The sequence below is a fragment of the Sciurus vulgaris genome (genome assembly GCF_902686455.1).
Source record: "Sciurus vulgaris genome assembly, chromosome: 17".
NCBI classification, from domain to species: domain Eukaryota; kingdom Metazoa; phylum Chordata; class Mammalia; order Rodentia; family Sciuridae; genus Sciurus; species Sciurus vulgaris.
The window spans coordinates 42,539,539-42,557,666 of NC_136478.1; the positions used below are offsets into that span (position 1 = coordinate 42,539,539).

The 18,128-nt window shown below is 54.5% G+C and overlaps 1 protein-coding gene across 1 annotated transcript; it reads left to right on the top strand.

Moving 5' to 3' along the window:
* The first annotated feature begins 1,139 nt into the window (after positions 1–1,139).
* KCTD15 (potassium channel tetramerization domain containing 15) lies at positions 1,140–17,616 on the top strand. The gene is made up of 7 exons (XM_079118571.1): positions 1,140–1,299; positions 2,982–3,080; positions 4,736–4,828; positions 5,454–5,629; positions 10,588–10,732; positions 13,150–13,455; positions 14,582–17,616. The coding sequence occupies exons 3-7, from the start codon at positions 4,763–4,765 to the stop codon at positions 14,738–14,740; spliced, it is 852 nt and encodes a 283-aa protein (XP_078974697.1). The 5' UTR covers positions 1,140–1,299; positions 2,982–3,080; positions 4,736–4,762; the 3' UTR covers positions 14,741–17,616.
* Positions 17,617–18,128: the final 512 nt, after the last annotated feature.

Consider the following 18,128-nt stretch of genomic DNA (forward strand, 5'->3'; position numbering starts at 1 on the left):
GGCGAGGGAAGTGGCAGTGGACACCGGGACCGGAGACAGGCGTCATGGGCGCAGGCCCTGGCGCGCTGGGAGCATTGGCCGCCACCGTCTCCATCGCGCCGCGCGCGTAAAGGAAATGGCGCGTCTAGCAGGCGGCTGCCGGCCGGGTGCCCCCCGCGCGCCCCTCCCCCGCGGTGGCCGACCGCGTGTCCGCAAACGTCACTGGCGGCGCAGCTCCCCGGGAAAGGGGCAGCAGGGGCAGAGACCCCGGGAAGGGGGAGGGGCAGCCCTGGCCCGCGGCTCCGTTCCAACCCCGGCCGACTCGCAGCCCAGTTTCTTCCCAAGTCCCGCCCCCAGCCCCGGGCGCCGCGGCGGCGGCTGCTCTCCTCTTTGTAACCGAGGAGTCAAGAAATGTGAGAAACGTGCCCTGTGTTACTTATTTGGGAGCCGAAAATTTATGCCCAGCTGAAAGCGCCCGGGGAAATATTACATCAGATGAAATGACAATGATTAAAATCAGCTTCTCCCCCGCCCCCTCCCCGAGCCCGGAGGAGGCCCGGGCGCCGCGTGGCCGGCCGGCGGGGGGCGGGGGGCTGGGCCGCGGAGGGCGCGGGGGCCTGGGCGCACCGCTCCCGGGAGGGTCCTGGCGGAGGCCCCGGCGGGAAGGCAACGGCTCCGGGAGAGGCGGGTGGGGATCGTTGGGCGAAAGGAGGGGAAACAGCGCATTTTTGTCGCCGAGCGCGGCAGGCGCGGGCGCGCGGAGCTAATTGCGACTCTAATCCTCTGCCCCGAGGCGCAACCGAGCCCCGAGCCAGGAGTCGCCGCGCGCGCCCGCTCGCGCTCGCCGCGCAGGGTAATTTGGAGCCGGATCGCTGCCCTTTGCGTCCGGGCTGGGCCGCGGCAAGGCGCGGGCTACGGGCTAGGGTGGGGGGCTGGTTTTCTCTCTAGCAATCGGGGGGAGGCCGCTGGAGAGAGAGGAGGGAGGAGAGGAGGTGGGAGCGGCGGGAGGGCAGCCGGAGAGCGGCGCGAAGAGGAGGAGGAGGCGGCGGCGGCGGCGGCCGCGAAGAGGGGAGGAGGCGAGGGGAGGGCGGGGAGGGAGGCCCCGGCGCGCCGCGCCGCGAGGGGCCGCGCGAAGCGGGGGCCGGGGCGGGAGGGGTGGGTGGGGGGAGGGTTGGGGGCGAGAGAGAAAGTAACTCCAGGACGAGACCGGAGCGACCCGCGCAGCGAGCATAGGCGGCGAGGCTGCGCCGGGCACCCGAGACCGGCGGCAGCGGGGGGCGGGGGCTGCGTCCGAGCCCGATCCGCCGCTCCGGCTCCGAGGTAAGCCCAGCGCGGGAGGCCACCGCTTAGCGCCGCGCACCCCTGTCCCCAAAGTGGGTGCGATACCGAGAAAGTCTCCCGGGCAGGGTCCGGACGTGGGCGGGGGCAGCTGCTTTGTCCCTCTGCTGTGCGGCGGGGGCTGGCGGCGCGGGGGCGCCCAGCACAAAGGCCTGGCGCGAGGGGGGGTTGCCCACGTGGGCTGGTCCTGGCCGCGGGTGGACCCTCCCCACGCGGGCGGGATTCGAGCTTCCTGCCGCGCTGTGTGTGTGTGTGTGTGTGTGTGTGTGTGTGTGTATGTGTATGTGTATGTATGTATGTATGTATGTGTGCGCGCTTGCAGGTCCCTACACTCTGGTCCCAGAACAAGGCCGAATGCCCTGCAGAACCGACGAGTTTCCGGGGTCAGAGACCGACTCACACAGCTGGGGCTTCGGGGCGCACAGGCCCTAGCTTGGCGCCCAGATCAGAGAAAGAAAAAGTCTCTAACGGGACAGATGTGCGTCCTCTGACGCCCACCCCCGGAGTCCGAAACCAGGCGGGAGGGGCTGACGCACTGGTGGTCTTTCCAGGCGCGCGGGGTGTTAGACTGGGTGAGGGCCGGGCTGAGACCCGATCCGGTCCTTTCTGCCCATCAGCACCTTCCCGACCTAGACGCGCACGCTGGGCACACACCCGCAACATCCCCACACCCCCGCCTCCGCACCAGCGCCTTTCTGTCCTCACGAAGCCCCCGACTGCAGAAAGATAAAGCTTCAAGTTTTCACTCCATGTCTCAAATGTGCATGAAGGAATTTAACTGCACGAGTGAATAACAGCATTAGTTTCAATTAATTTTTTTTTAATCCCGGCAACAATAAACTTTGAGAACAAAAGCGCTTTTACGTCCTTAATTAGGCGAGCTTCCCATCTGTGGTCTCGAAGTGTCTGCCTCTTGATTTAACTTTGTCCCCGCCCCCGCCACACACCCCTCCCTTTCCAGCCTGGCGCTTCGGGTGCCGAGGCCACCCCGCCCCGCGGCGCCGGGAGCTTTAGCCCAGCCGGCTCCCGTCGCCCCGAAGTTCACACCGGCCGCGGGTTGGGCGGCTGGGCTGGCGTGCACCAGGTGGCCCGCCAGCCTTCCTCCGGGTCCACCCACTGGACAATTCTGTAGGCCACTGGCACTAGTGCCCCGGGCCAGAGCCCAGGGCGTGGAGCTGAAGGGAGCTTGCAAGGCGCCTTCTGTTTACCTTTTATGGTTAAAATAACAGCTTAGCAAAGAAGCGACTTCACGAAGAAGCGATTTAGTGAAATCGTCTCAAGCTGCCGCAGCTCAGCCAGTTTAATCACCCCCAGAGAGCTGAACAACTGCGAGCACAATGGGACACAAAATCATTTTGTGTGTAAATGAGCGTGGCATTCTGCTCACTTCCCTCTGCTCGGGCGGGCGGGGCTCAGCTGCGGGCGGGCGCGGGACCCGGGTCTCCCGCCGCAGCTTGGAGAAGCGGGTCCTCACTGGGCTGGTTTGCAAACCCACGGGCCCTCTCGCACATTGCTGCTGAGGCCCCTGCAACAGGCTGCTTGGCCTTGAGTCTTAGGACAGCGACAGCGGGGAGCGCTGTGACTGGGTAGTGGTTTTGATGCTAGTGTTGGCGGAGTGCACTTGTATTTCTTAACTGCAACCACTTTTATGCTTCTGACCTCAGCAGTGGTCTCGGGAAAAGGGTCGTTGTCCAGCACAGATGCGTTTGTCCAAGGGAGCAGTGGAGATTCGGGTCAAGGCGTAAGGCCTGGGGCTTCCAATGGTGAGTTTCTCATTTGCCCTGAACATCAGATTGTGCTTTTGATGGGAAAGAGGCTGTATGAGAGCAGGATGGAGCAGTTCAGGTGATGGGTGCTTAGTGTTACCTGTCACTTTCGAGTTATGTCTTGGTGGTAGGGAAACATTGTGTGTCCGCTTGGATAGAATTTCAGTCGGAATTCCTTCCCGTTCAGTTTATCCTCAGAAGTGTCTTCCCTTCTGACTCCTCCCCCAGCAGAGCCTCCTAGGGCAGAATAATTCATTCCTGAGGTCTGTTTTGGTTTCTCAGAACTTCCTTGAGATAAGTGACCTGGTTTTCTTTTTTAAGCTTTCAGGAACTCAGGAATGCCAAAAGTAGCAGATGGGACAGCCAGCTCCCAGTGAGGGCATAACCCTCTACCCCCACCCCAGTTTCAGGTCAGGGAATTTGCCAGGGCACTCAGGGCAGAGCTAATCACAGGAGAGTAACCTTACTTAAATTTGCAGAATTCGATTCTCATTGGACCTCTGTCCATGTTTTAAAATTCAGTGTTGAGTTTCAAGGCACACATTTAGAAGCCAGAGTTTAACAGGGAAAAGCAGCCCCTCGGGTCCCCAGGATTTCATTTGGTTTCTCTCCAAGGGTTAAACCTGTGAGAGAGAAGTGCAGGTTAGGTGTGTGGAAGCTTGTGTGTGTGTATGTGTGTGTGTATGTGTGTTCACTGTGCAAAGCTCCCTTCCCTCCCCTTGAGACAGCCCCAAGTCAGTGGAAGGAGCTGCAGAAACCTGCCCTTCCCCACCTCTCCTGCATGAAGCCTGCAAAGTGCCCTGGGGGTGGCTTCTTGGGACTGAGGGACAATCTTATTTCAGGTAGCTGTGGCACAGAGAAAAGTGGCTTAGTAGCTCTGGGGAGAAGGCAGAAAAAGAGTCCATTTGCTGATTGCTGTCTGGCCAGCTCTCTAATGCCTTGGGGGCATGTAATCCTGAGGGGGTCTGGAATACATTAGGCATAGAAAACACCATGGTGGGGGTCTGCTGAGAAACTGGGAGGTGCAGATTAGCAAACAAAGACAGGTTTTCTCTGCTATTGGGAGCCATAGGGGAGAGGTGGCTTTCCCAAGTGACTTTCCCTTATCCCTGTTATCCTGGCTTCTGCTGAAAGAGGCTTCCCTGGGTCCAGCCAGTTGCAAACTGCCTCTTAACACAGTGGAGAGAGCTCCTGAGCTCCCTGGCCCATGGAGGGTGGGGGATCCTTCCTGTGCTGCAGTCCACAAGGTTCCCGGCGAATGCAAGAGGAGACACGCTTGGTAACATGGCTCTAAACCAAAATACCAGGAAAATCAGATTTGTTCTGAAACATTTCGGGGCAATAATGGTGAGCATATGTTTCAGTACTGTCATTAGCTGAATTAGCAGACATGGAGCTGCCCAGAAAACACATGTGAGTGTGTGTGTGTGCACATGCATACTCGTGTGTGTGTGTGTGTGTGTGTGTGTGTGTGTGTGTGTGTGTGTGTAATCTATGCCCAGGAGGCCTGCTTACGAGTGTGAAGACAGGATAGTGGCAGGTGGAATATGGGGGGCTGTCTGGTATGTGTGGGGTCCCAGAGACGCTAAGCATCTTTGTCTCCAGAGGGGATTGGGTGCCCATGACTCTGATTTTGTCCCCAATTCCCACAGATACTCTGGGCAGCCATGGAAGCCTAGATGCCTCACCGGAAGGAGCGGCCGAGTGGGTCCTCACTTCACGCACACGGCAGTACCGGCACCGCGGTGAGCCTGTAGGGTGGGCTGGGTCCGTTCTGGTGGCCCCTCTTTGCCTTTTTCCAGGGTGCCTGCTCACTGGCTGCCCTTCCTCAGGGCCCTGGCACTCCAGAGATGGCTGTTGACTGACTGTACAATTATGTATTTTTTGAAACAAAAATGCTCTTAATTTGATGTGAAATTTACTACATGTATAAAACTCAGCGCCTTAGGTGCTGAGGAAGTCACTAATTTAGAGGTGTCTCGTTACTGAGACAAACTTGCAAAAACCCCTGAATCCCAATTCACAAATTGGTGATTCGTTTGTCAAGGGATATTTCACATCTAACACATAAGCCCGCGACCTTTAATTAGAATTTTGCAGTTTGTTTTATGCCCCTGGAGGCTGACACCTTGAAAAATTTTTTTCTTGATTTCTTATTGCTAATAAGCATCTTTCTTTTTCCCTCTGGTCCTTTGAAGAAAATGATGCAAATACACTTAATTACAGTGGTGGCCGTAATTTGTCAGCGGAATATGTGATCAGGCACAAGCAGAAGTGATCTGATTAGATCTGTGATCACACTTGCAATAAAGGGAGTGTATGGCTGTGTCATTTAGAAACTGTTGGTTTTCGCTTTATTTCTATTTCTAGGAGGGAGGAAATATGTCCCGGCTGTCTCTCACCCGGTCGCCTGTGTCTCCCCTGGCTGCCCAGGGGATCCCACTGCCAGCTCAGCTAACCAAGTCCAATGCACCTGTGCATATTGATGTGGGCGGCCACATGTACACCAGCAGCTTGGCCACACTTACCAAGTACCCCGATTCCAGGTAAGAACCTCTCAGAATGCCAGGCATTTCTATCTTGTGATGGCACTTCCCTGCCAGCCCCCTACAGAGCTCTTCAGGGTGCACTGCCTCATGCAGACACGGGGAGCTAGGGCTTGGGAGGCATAGTCTGCATGTCCAAGACTGGCTGGATTGGGGATTGTGACCCTGTACGGCGGCATTGGTTGTGTGAGGTTGCCTGATCTAACACAGGCTTGACTTATTCAGAGCTCCCCTCAGCTGAGCCTGGCCAGCAGCTGGCTGGGGAGTCTCACGTACCTTGAGTGAGACTGAGGTCTTCCTTGTTTGTGAGCAAGGGATACTAAGCACATCCTTGGGTCCTGTGTGCATAGAGGTGTCTGATCCTATTTCCCATATTTGATCCTATTTCCCGTTTTCGCCTTTGGGAAAGTACATAAGGAGGAGGAGCTGTAGCTTGCCCTCTTTGTCTGTCTGGCTGGCCACTGCTGGACCCTAAGGGCTAGCAGCAGGCTTCCCTCCGAGCTGGATGTCAGTGACTGATTAGGAATTCTAGGTCATTCAGGAATATTTGTGGCAAAGACTGATCATGAACCTCATGACCCCATGTGGGTAAAGTATCTGTGACCAGGCCCCTGGTCGGGGCTTGCAGGCTTCTCCCAGAAGGGAGCCTCCTATACTGCTGACACTCAGGCTGTCCTGAGCCCACCTGAGTGAGGCACAGGGTGCCCCTGACTCCTGTGCTCTTGCATCTTGGGTGTTTCCCTCGCTGGGTGGACCTGATTTCCCCATTGGCACAGCAGCAGGCTGACCAGAGGTGGGCTGCATCTCTGTGAGCATCTACAGGAGGTGGCATGGCCTGCTGCTTGCCGTTTGCTTCTGGCACAGTGAGGCGGCCACAGTTCTCTGGGGCTGCTGAGGGCTGAGCAGTGGGAGGCCAAGGCTTCGGGGCATCGCCCTGATTTTATACATTAAAAATAAGAAGAGGAGTTAATTAATTCCTTAGATACTGAGGGATCATCTCTGGGGAGCTCGGTGTCAGGCTGCCTCATCTCGGGTGTGGTTGCTGAGAGCAGGGAGGGTTACAGGGTGTGGAGGTAGCTGCTTTTGGAGCTTATTGAGGGCCAGGTGGAGTGGCCCCTGAAGGAGGGCAGAACACTGGAGATGATTGCTATGTCCAGTTCAGAATTTGGGGACTGTGGAGAACAGATGGTAGTTGGGGTTTCATGCCCCCAGCTTGGCAGAGGCTAGGCATGGGGCCCTTATGCATTTGGAGCTTTGGGAGAGCAGCAGCCTTGAGACCAGGTCAGTGGCATAGGCCTACATGCTGGCTGGCAGAGCCCTGTCTTGGGTAGGAGATGGATTCTGCTTATTTAATTTGAGTTTTGCCTTCTGCGGCATTCCTGAATTGTATGAAATAGATCATCCCTTAATCGGCTGACGATGTTTGTGAGTGAAATTCATAAAATCTTTGCCCACAACCCTCTCGGAAGAGTGTTTCCAGAAGTCAGACATTTGGCTTTCTGGAGCAATTGCAGTCCAGACCTGGGGGAAGGGGAGGAGGGCCTCCCCCTCGTCATCTCCCCACTGCTACCTGGGAACAGGGAGGGCAGGGGTGGCCTTTGCTTCCCAGACCCACAGTGTGGTTCATCCTTGCTCCCTGGCTAGGGAGCTGAGGCCCTTGTGGCCCCGTGATCTGCTATATGGAACCCTTGACTGGCAGGATGTGCCCAGAGGGGGTAGGAGTCAGCAATCTTTCCCAGGGCTGGGGTCGAGATGAATCTGTTGTTCTGCCTGAATGGCTTCTGGTTTGAAGTAGAGCTGCTCCCCAGGACTGAAGCTCTGGCCTAGAGGCCAGGGGCTAGTGAGACCTGTAGGACAGCCAGGGTACAGGGGTGAAGCCAGGCCTGAGAAGTAGATTGCAGAGCTGTGTTGGCAAGGGCCTCTCAGATCTCTCTCATCCTTCTTTCAGTGAATTATTATAATTTAAAACTTTTTTTCAACAATTTTGGAACAAAGATCTATTCCCTCATGCATTGTCACTGACGGTCACCTGCACATGGAGAATTAAGAGTGCTGATTCTTAGTGGGAGTTTCTGGATATCAGAAATGTCATGCCCTGGGCAGAGCTGTGGGGGTCCCTGTGCCCATAGCACTATGCTCAGGATTCTGGTTCTGACAGGTCAGGGTGGCCTGGGTGCTGGAGGGCCTGGTGCTGGGTGCCTCTGCTGATCCTTCCAGGAGCAATTGGTCCTTACCCAGAGACACAGCTGTCTGAGGCTGGGGGTAGACTTCCTAGGTCTGCTTCTCCCCTGTGTCCTGCCTGCTGAATGTCACTTGTCTGCTGCCATCAAAGCTCCCTGCTGGTGTCCATCTGGCTGTGGAGAACAACAAATGGAGATAGCTAGGAGCTCTGGGATAATACAACCTTGGGCTGAAACATCCAGGAACTTGGACCCAAAGCTTTTTTTAAAAGGAAAGGAAAAAGAAAACGAAGACAATATGATGCTTCCCTCTGCACACCAGGGGCTGGGGGTGGACAGTCCTTTTCTGCCCCAGAGGGTCCCAGCTGCCGCAGTGTGAACTTACCAGCTTTCTCCACGGAGGACTTCTCAAGTTGGCTCCCCATACCCTGCAGCCTCCCTCAGGGTGCTCTGGGGCTAGTTTCCACATGGACACATACATGGAGCCACCTACAGAACCAGGAGGTCATGGTGGGAGCTCACTCTTAAGACCCTGCAAGTGGCAGAGGGTTCCTTCACAGTGATTGTCTTGACCCTCCCTCAACCTGCTTGCATCCTTGGTAGGCTTGGATGCCCAGAGTATGAAAGGCTTTTGTGCTATGAGATACACTGCTGCCACTCAGTCCGGGAAGAGATGCTGAACTGTGGAAAGATCTAGAACCAGCCAGCTCTAAAACAAGGCAGGTTGAAAACCTCCTGGCCTTGGATCAATAGGCCAACCTAGAACCTAGCCAGCCCCGGAACGTGGGTGGATTAGGAGCCCTCTAGACCAACAGGATGATCTACAGCCTCAGCCAGCCCTGACGTCAGAGGGATTTGGATCTCAGCCAGGCCCAGCACATTGCTGCTGCATCGAGCGGCTGAGCTCAGCCGGGAAGGGTGTGGAACATTCCCAGGGAGACCAAGGCTTTGGATTTGCTGACTCACCTGTGGATGTGGCTCTTAACCTCTTCCTGCTTATGCCGTTTTTGTGGACCTTCAGCTGTCTGCCAACCTCTGCCCATGGCACCTAGCTGCCTGGCTCAGTCACTTGTCTCCAGGGATGCTAGGGACCCTCAACTCTGACAGCTGAATGTCCAAGTTCCAGGCCATTGGACACTTTGAATACTGGGATAAGCCATGAAACTCACGAGGTTTTCCAGCATGGGCTGTATCCCCCAGGACTACTGTCACCAGGTTTGGGCTCGGTGGCCTTTGGAGCCCTGAAAGGAGTAGTATCTGGGTGGCTGAAGCTCTGGTTCCACAGGCTCAGCCCTCCACACCCCTGTCTGTGGCCTCTGACCCACTCACGTCTATCCACAAAGTGTCCTTGCCCTTCTGTGCTGCTCCACTGGGACAGAGGCCGGATCACATACCTACAGCAAGAACAGGGGACTGCGCAGCTGCTCTGAATGTGGGTGGAACCTTTTGGCTGATGCCAGGCCACTGGAGCATTGGATGGTGTGGATGGGAGGCCCTGAGAGGGGCTTTGGGGGCCTAAGCCCCTCAACTTTTGCCTAGCTAGTGTTCCCCAGGTACACACTGGCAGTGACAGGACCTTGGAGAGGTTGGGAGTGGACAGAGAGGTGGGCTGCTATGGGGACAGAGGGGCATCCCTGGAGGCAGCCGTGCCAGCTAGGCTGCAGTCCCAGGTTGAGCCACCCTTCTCCAGGCTTGCAGACAAGCTGTTGCCCTGGCAGGGTCTAGAGGGGCCCCAGGATGTGGCCCTGCCACTAAAGGAGGTGTGGTGTCATCGGGAGATGCTGTCAGCCTCCCTCTTCTGAGCCAAGTTCTTGGCTGCCCCCAACCATCCTTGGGACTCCTGACTTTCCATAGCTCAGCCTGGGGTCTGCTGCCCCAGGCGTTGGGGAGGCACCCACTCTGGCTCTGAGGTTCATTCTTCCTTCCTGAAATGGACAGGGATAGTTCAGGGATTCTGCAGGAGCCTGTCACATGTCCTGTGTTTGTTAGAGCCACTTCTCTTCCAAGGACAGGGTGCCAGCACCTGTCTTCTTCCTAATCCCTGCCCCCAACAGGTGTGCACACGCTCTGCTCTGGCATGAGTGTCCGTGGGCATATGCTTACGTACTGTGGTCTGTGTGGGGGCTGGGGTACACATGCACACAGGCTGTCCCTTCCACCTCTTCTGTTTCTCTGTGGCTTCCTAAGCAAGAAGCCATGGGATGTCTGTGATTTTGTTTCAGAGTGACTTGTGTTGGTTGGTATACGTCTTTTTACCTGGGGATCTGTGTGTTGCAAGGGAAGGGACCGTGTGACCCCTTGCCTGTTGCCTGAATGTGCTGCGTCTGATGCTCATGGACCTGGGCTGGGTGAGGAGGGTATGGGTCCCCAGTGACTGTTGGGTGGCTTACATGTGTCCACCAGGTGTGTGGCTGTTGGTGGGGTATCAGATAGTCAGTGTGCATTCTCTGGGTGGGTCTGTCTGGTGAGGATATGTGTACTAGCTCTGTGACCACCTGGTTTATGTGTCTTGCTATAGTTTTCCAGGCCTGTGACGTGTCAGTGGGCTAACATGTACAGATGGGTGTGTCCCTCTTTGACTATGGATTATGGGTGTAAGTGAGGTTTGTGGCGTGCCTGTAGCTGCCCCATTGTCCTGTGTGATGGTGGCCTGGATGCCTCAGGTGTGTGCATGGCCCCATAAAGTCCTTCACCCCCACAACAGGGTGGGCCCTGAGGAATGGGGCAGGGTAGGGGAGTGCCTTCCTTCCCACACCCCACCTTGTCTGTCGCTTCCAGAATAAGCCGGCTCTTCAATGGCACTGAACCCATCGTCCTGGACAGTTTGAAGCAACATTATTTCATCGACCGGGATGGGGAGATTTTCCGCTACGTCCTGAGCTTCCTGAGGACATCAAAACTGCTGCTCCCAGATGACTTCAAGGTAAGTCCACGACCAGCAGTTCCCTTACATGGCCTGTGCTGTGGCATTACACAGGGGACGCTATGACTTAATAAATGGACCCCATGGTTGTCATGACAACCATAAAAAGTTAAATGATGAAGCCAAGGGCTAAATCAGTTTTTCTGAACTAATTTTGTTTTCTCACATTTTTAGCTTATTTATCGGGGTGTAACAACAATTAAGCTGCAACACTTACCCCAGTGTAATGTTCGTTGCATTTAAGGACCGCTGCGTGCTTGAGTTACAGGAGTTAGAGGTTCATAAATCTTCCTGGTTGGCAATTTCCAGAGGGAAAACCTTAAACAGAGGGAACTCCAGATAGAATAGACAACTGTTGCCCCAGGTCTCAGGATAAGCCTGTCCAGGTTTACCTCATCCTGCCAAGCCCCTCCAACCACCAGGAATCATGAGAGAAAGGAAACTCAGACCTGTCTGTCCTTCTTTCCCTTATTTCCTTCCTTTATCAACCCAGAGGACCAGTAGCCCTCAATCTCTTTTGTCCTTCACCCAACTCAGTTACTGAGTGAGTGAGCTTGAGCTGAAAATACAGTGGCACAAAAGGAATCCACAGGCCCCACCTGTGAGCATCCAGTCTAGTGGAAAGATAGACGTTGAACTTGGATTTCATGGAGCAAAATGCTTCAGAGAAGAGTGTTGTGAGAGCAAACGGGAAACCTGGCCCAGGTGGGTTTGGAAGCAATGATGGGTGGTGACGAAGGAACCAGGCAGCCAGATATGTGAGGGCCTTGGTGAGGGACTAAAAGTGGCAATGGGCTTGATACATCCCAGCAATAAAGAGAGGGGTCAAGCCCAGGGCCTTGTGAACTGGAAGAGGAAGGGTAGGAAGGTAGGCTGCTGTGTGATGGCAGGGTCTGGGTGAGTGGCTTGGTATTTGGCTTTGACCCTGCGTACATGAGAAGGGTTGTGCGTAGGGGAAGGGCCAGCAGATTGATCAGCTGAAAAGATGACCCTGGTCAAGTGGGATGCAGGGAGAGTGGGGTGGGAACGGGAGGCCAGTTGTGGATGAGGCCACTTCCCCAGAGAGATTTGCTGAAGGCCTTGGACCAGGGTAGAGGTAGAAGATAGAGCAAGGTGGCGACTTACACGTAGGGAAAGGCCGCAAATAAACATGGGGGTGCATTGGCTTAGCACTGAGCCCTTCCAGTGCTAAGCTGGGTGCCTCCCAGCTTGTGTCCTGAGTCCTGAGTTGATGAATACAAACTCAGGCATTGAATAGTTGGGGACATGTATTACCCCATTCCTTAGGGGAAGAGCTGGTAGAGAGTCAGTTGGAGACATTTTGGGCTGTGAAGAAAGATGGGATTCTTTGGCCTACAGATGTCATATTAAACTCCAGGAGGTGGAGCCCTGAGGAGTCTTTGTGTGGAGGCAGGAAGAGTCCCTAACCTGTGATAAAAGAAGGGTTGAGACTTAGGACTCTTCTGGGGCAGTTCCAAAGGCCAGGGAGGTGAAAGGGACTTAGGGCTCATGGGATTGGCCCTGCTTTTAGGGTTGGGCTTCCTTGCCTTTCCTCTAGGGGTCTTCAAGCTCACCAATGAGTAGAGTGAGTCATGGGCCCAGGCCACTTGGGGCTGGGGCTGATATGGGTGCATAGGAATAATATCAGCATCTGAGAAGTAATTGGTGTGAGTTCACCCAGCTAAGGAGTGAGCTGCCTGGTGAGGGGCGGGCTTCGTCTTCACAGCCACCTCATCATACTCTGTGCTTGCTCGGGCAGTCAGGGCCAGGCATTTGCTAGGTTTTATCTCCTTTAATTCTCATCTCCTTCTCTAAGATGTGTGTTTATACCCATTTTATTGACGGGAAAACAGACCCAGAGAAGGTCAGTAACAGGTTTATAGGTCTTGGGGCTATAGAAGATGAACCTGAAAATCCAACTCATGCAGGTCTTCCTGGAGATGAACTTTTGACCTCCTGACTGGGTTGTGGGTTCCTCCACAGTGGGTGGGGGAGAGGTGCCCTGCGTCTAGCCCAATGTCTTTTCTGGGTAGGATTCTAAGAAGGCACCTGGTCCTCAGGTATAGGCATAGACTCCCACTACTCAAGTGTGAGTGTAGCCTCCAGGTCTTTTCATGAGGCTTCTTAGCCCCAGGGGGATGAAATTGCCCACCACTTAAGGCCAGAAGAAAGGGTGCAGGGAGGGAGTCTGGCACTGGTGCACGCCAGCCCAGCAGCTAGACTCCCCATGCCTGCGCACCTGCATCCAAGCCTCATTTGCCCTCTGTACAATAAGGACGACCATCCCAATCCACACTAAGCCTGTGGGTCACAGTTCCTGCAGAACTGTGAGAGGAGGGCCCCTGGGTTTGGAAAGGACTGACCGCCTCCCCCTACCCTGCGTGCACGTGTCCGACCCCTTGTGCGCATGTCCACAGGACTTCAGCCTGCTCTATGAAGAGGCACGGTACTACCAGCTGCAGCCCATGGTGCGCGAGCTGGAGCGCTGGCAGCAGGAGCAGGAGCAGCGTCGCCGCAGCCGGGCCTGCGACTGCCTGGTGGTGCGCGTCACGCCTGACCTGGGGGAGCGCATCGCGCTCAGCGGAGAGAAGGCTCTCATCGAAGAGGTCTTCCCTGAGACCGGGGACGTCATGTGCAACTCGGTTAACGCCGGCTGGAACCAGGACCCCACGCATGTCATCCGCTTCCCGCTCAACGGCTACTGCCGCCTCAACTCCGTGCAGGTGAGGGCAGCCCGCCCCACCTCCTGCCGCCGCCCGAAGCCCTGGGGCGGCAGAGCGAGACCAAGGGAGGCGCGGCCCCTGAAATGGCAAAGCCCTGTGTGCCATCTTACAGAAAAGGCAACAATGTGTCGATGCATAATTTATGTCCTGCTCATAATTAAATGATGGCGCCCGGGGGGGATGGACTTACAAAAAATTGATCTCTACTCCCCCCCCCCCCAAAAGGATGTTCTATAAAAACAGCCCAGAGTATTTTCAACCAAATGTGTGTCATTTGACACCCAGGGTATGACTTTAGATTTAAATGAAACCCAAGCACCAGGAGAGGTGGGACAGAGGTGGAGTCCCTTCCTCATCCTACTGACCTGGGAGCCACCCTGGTACCCAACAGCTTCCCAGATCATTTCTGGACTGGCTTTTCCCAGATTGGGTATTAGATTGAGAAACCCAAATGGAGTGGGGGTGTTCTGTTTTCCAGCAGCTCTTTCTGGACCCAAGAGTGGCTTGTATTTCAGGGTTAGGGCCGAATAGACTTTGTGGGCCAAAGAGCCTCCCACGCACACATTCTGCAGGCTGCCATCAGAACTTGGTAGTTACAGGACACAGAGGCCTGCAGAGACTCACAGGCTGAAAGGACTCCCCTCTCTTTCTTTCCCCCAAGAGCTCCTTTGAGCTGATGAGCCCCCAGGCCTCAAACCATCTGGGACTCACAGCTCCAGGAAGCAGGTGGCTGCCCAGAGGCAGGGGGCAGGGGCTGTCCATTATTGGGGCAGGAGGGTGCCTGGGGCCTCGTGTGGGGGGAGGGGGCAGATTACACCCTAGAGAAGGGAAGGGGCCAAAGGATCTTTTTTCTTCTCCAAAGGAAAGCTGTGCACCTCCAAGAGCAGCAGCAGGGCCTGGGTGGAGCAGCCCACCCAGGTGGGATAACTGGAGGGTTCCCTGGGCTCGGCTGTGTCTGTCTCTCCTGTTGTGGTGCCCGGCTGATGGTACAGCTGGGACCTTTGTCAATGAGTGAGACAGATCTTAGCCAGAGAAGGTAGCCCGCGCTGGCTGATATCTGACTGCCGGCCAGGCCAGGCAAACTCTTGCAGCTGGGTACTACTGACTCCTGTTTCTTCCCTGGCAGGTCCTGGAAAGGCTGTTCCAGAGGGGTTTCAGCGTGGCCGCATCCTGTGGGGGTGGCGTGGACTCTTCCCAGTTCAGCGAGTATGTGCTTTGCCGGGAGGAGCGGCGACCGCAGCCCACCCCGACTGCTGTCCGGATAAAGCAGGAGCCCCTGGACTAGGCTCTGCCTCAGTGCTCATCTGAGGCCTCTCAGCCCTGGGTCACCCCCAGGGACCTGGAAACAGTTCTGGGGAGTCCTGCCTGTGTGTGCTTAGCAGTGGGCATGAGACTGAGGGTGGGGCTGGAGGGCTTCCTCCCAGGGAGCACCAGGGCCCCAGGTGTCGTGGCAACAGAATGTGGGATGCTGGAGGCATGCCCACCAAAGGACTGTTGATGTGACCTGGAGATGCTGTGGCTGGAACTCCACTGCCCGCTCTCCGAGCCCCTTGGCTTCCCAGCCCGGTGCAGTGTCCTCTGAGGCTCAGGGACCTGCCGAGGCAGGGTTAGCAGAGGCATCCCCAGCCACTCCAGAGCAGCTGATTCTCCTTCTCCACTCACGGCAGACTCTGACAGGTCTCCTTGCTTCAGAGATGGCTTATTTTTCTACAGTATTTAACATGGAAGTAACTGTCACTGCACAAGTCAAAGAGGCCAACAAGGACCAAGCCTTCTTTATCTGGTGCTCAGTTCTCAGTTGGACGTGCAGCAAGCCTGCATGGTGGATGAGCTGCAGGGTGCTCAGGCCCAGCTGGGGTTCTGGGGACAGATGTGGAGAGGACAATGCTACAGGAGCTGAAGCAGGGCCCCCAAGGGGCAGGCTTTTGGGAGGAGGGCTGTGGGGGCTGGGTGGCTCTGTACCCATTTAGATCCTCTCCTTTGCTGCTGTCCAGGGCTCAAGCTGTATTTGGTGGGTCACCTGACCTACTCATGCCCAGGGGCTTCCAATCCCATCTGCATGTACTCACCTGGGTCCCTTGAGAAGTCTCTCACCATCCAGACCAGCCATGGGGCTGCACCTTACCTCAGGAATGGGCCTCATCACAAAGAGGCCCATCTGTCAGCAGCATCCTCTGGGTCCCCAGCTCAGGGAGCCACCCCTAGCTCCGGTTTTTCCACACTAATATGCACACTGAGTTTTAATTAAACTCATAACGCTAGCCTGCCTGTGAGACCTGGGCACGGGTGTATCTAGTGCTCTTGACCCCCAGGTTCTAATGAGGACTGGCCCTGAGAGGTCCTCACAAACCTGCTGCCTCCCAGACAGGCCCAAAGATGGACAACCCTGGCCTTTTCACACTTCCCCATGTGCTGGCTCCTCCTGAGTGGAGAAACTGCAGAGATTTGGTGGGTGGGGTGCCCAGTTGGCACTGCCCTGTGTATAATGCCTGTAGACTTGTACATGACTCCTTTAATATTGTAAAGATGCTGATGTACAATTGCCGTGTGTTTGTGTAAACACATTACGTTCTAGTTCATGCCATAAATGATGCTATAAAGCAAAAGACTGAGGCTCCATCCTGTGCAGAAGCAGCCGGGTTCCCACATTTGATGTTGTGCAGGGAGGTTTGGGGGTGGAATTCCTCCCTCAGGTCCTTTAGTTCAAATCCAGGAATAACCAGCAATGGTAGCTGGGGGAGGGGCGGGGGCCTGAGCTGGGTGTTATTTATTGCATTTGGGTATTTCTTAGCTGCTTCTGCCTGTCCCCTCTGGGCAACACAGATTCTGAATTCCGATTCACAGCCCCTAACCAGATGCAAACAGGGAAAGGCAGGCAGAAGGTTTCTGGGAGCTTTTGAACCTAGTCTTAAATGTTTGGGATTTTCCTCTCTCAATCTCTTTTGGTTGGAGGTGATACTCTCTTTAGAATTCCATACAACTACATAAGAAGGTGGCAGGCCATGGATTAGGCCCACCAGGGGAACAACCGTGCAGCCAACATGAGAACTACAGATTGCCTAAACAAACTGGATCTGAAGAGCCAAGGGAGGAGTCTAAATATGTCACACAGGCCCCCCCATTTTAATGAAGCTTTTTGTATTTTTCTTTAAAGCCCCTATGTTCTAACCCATGAGGACCTTTACATGCCTGATAAAGTCTACCAGACTTGACCTGCCTGGGAGCACCGGAGCAGAGACCAGCAGCTTCCTGTCTGAATCCCACTACACAATCTAATTTGCTGGACAGACTTGCTAGGCTTCTCCTCTGCTAAGCAACACACCTACTCCTGGCACATCTGCATTTTGGCTCACATCTGAGGAGGAGAAAGTGTTGTGTTTATTAGGAAGGAAGTCTTATGAAAACAGCTCAACGCCATGTGTGTGTATGGATTTTTCTGGCATAATAGCAGGGGTACTGATAGGTTGAGATTCTTTAACATTCTCAGACTTTTTGAGCCTTTTCAGAAAAAGGGGGAGGAGAGTAACTATCTTATTAAAATGTCACTCTTTACCAATTAAGTAAAATCAAAAGGTATGATTTTATGCAACTTTGTTGTTTTATTTTATGTGGTGCTGGGAATTGAACCCAAGGCGTTGTGCATGCCTGGCAAGTGCTCTACCACTGAGCTGCACCCCCAACCCATGAAGTATCATTTAACATCAACTGGGGAGTTTCTGAATTTGTAGGGAAATACTATGTTCCCAGAGTAATTCTCTCATTCTCCTATGCCTCGTCTCCATAAACAGTAAGTACAAATTATCCATTCCTTAAAGCATTTCTACTCTTCCTGGAATGAATATATTAAGAGTAGTCTTTTGAAGAAATAACAGCAGTATCAATGTTAATTTCTGCTCTTCCACAAACCTCAAAATTAATTATTCTTAAACAAAAGCAACCGGACAGAGCTGTGCCCACGCTGTTTCCCACCAAACTAATGCCAGTGCAGAGAACCAGGCAAAGCCACAGTAGGCATCTTCTGCTGCTGTCCCCTCACATGGGCTCAAATATAGGTCACAACACTAATAATATCTTTTTTTAAAGTGTGTGCTTTTTTTTTTTTTTTTAAAGCTACTACTTGACTGTGTTCCTTAGAATAAATAAAGGATATTTTATAAATTATACACAGCTCCAGCACTTTGTTTTCAGTCTACCAAGGAAGCCACAAGAAGGTAGTCTGTCCTGGGTGATTACTTGGGACTTGATTGGCCACTAAATAGGGCCTTGAGTATCTATCCCAAGTCCAAATCCCAAAGCTTCCTGATCTGAGAATGCTGGTGAGGACTGGGCCCTAAGCAGCGGCGTGGGCAATCACCACCTAGCACATACTGCCACAGCCCCAGGAGTGAGGGCATTTGGACACGGTCCTCCTTCACCTCTTCCAGACCCCCAGCCCTGGGCTCTGGGGTTCAGGGTGTGATAGGCCTTTTGCGCTGGGTTGGTTTCATGCATGTGTGTGTGTGTGTGAACAGAGCCACTAACGCATTTGGAAAGATGGGAGGCAAAGTATATACGTGAGAACTGGAGGAAACTGTCCACTAAGCCCTGTCCAGGAAAAGACTTGAAGTTGACTGAGCCCAGCAGAGCCTGTCCACTACCCAAGAGGCAGACCTATGTCCCTGGAGAATGCTGTC

Bases quoted from the DNA above. Each gene is read 5' to 3' on its own strand.
- KCTD15 (XM_079118571.1), top strand. From the start codon at position 4,763: ATGCCTCACCGGAAGGAGCGGCCGAGTGGGTCCTCACTTCACGCACAC. The intron at 5,630-10,587 runs GTAAGAACCTCT...TGTCGCTTCCAG, and splicing joins ACCAAGTACCCCGATTCCAG to AATAAGCCGGCTCTTCAATG. The intron at 13,456-14,581 runs GTGAGGGCAGCC...CTTCCCTGGCAG, and splicing joins GCCGCCTCAACTCCGTGCAG to GTCCTGGAAAGGCTGTTCCA.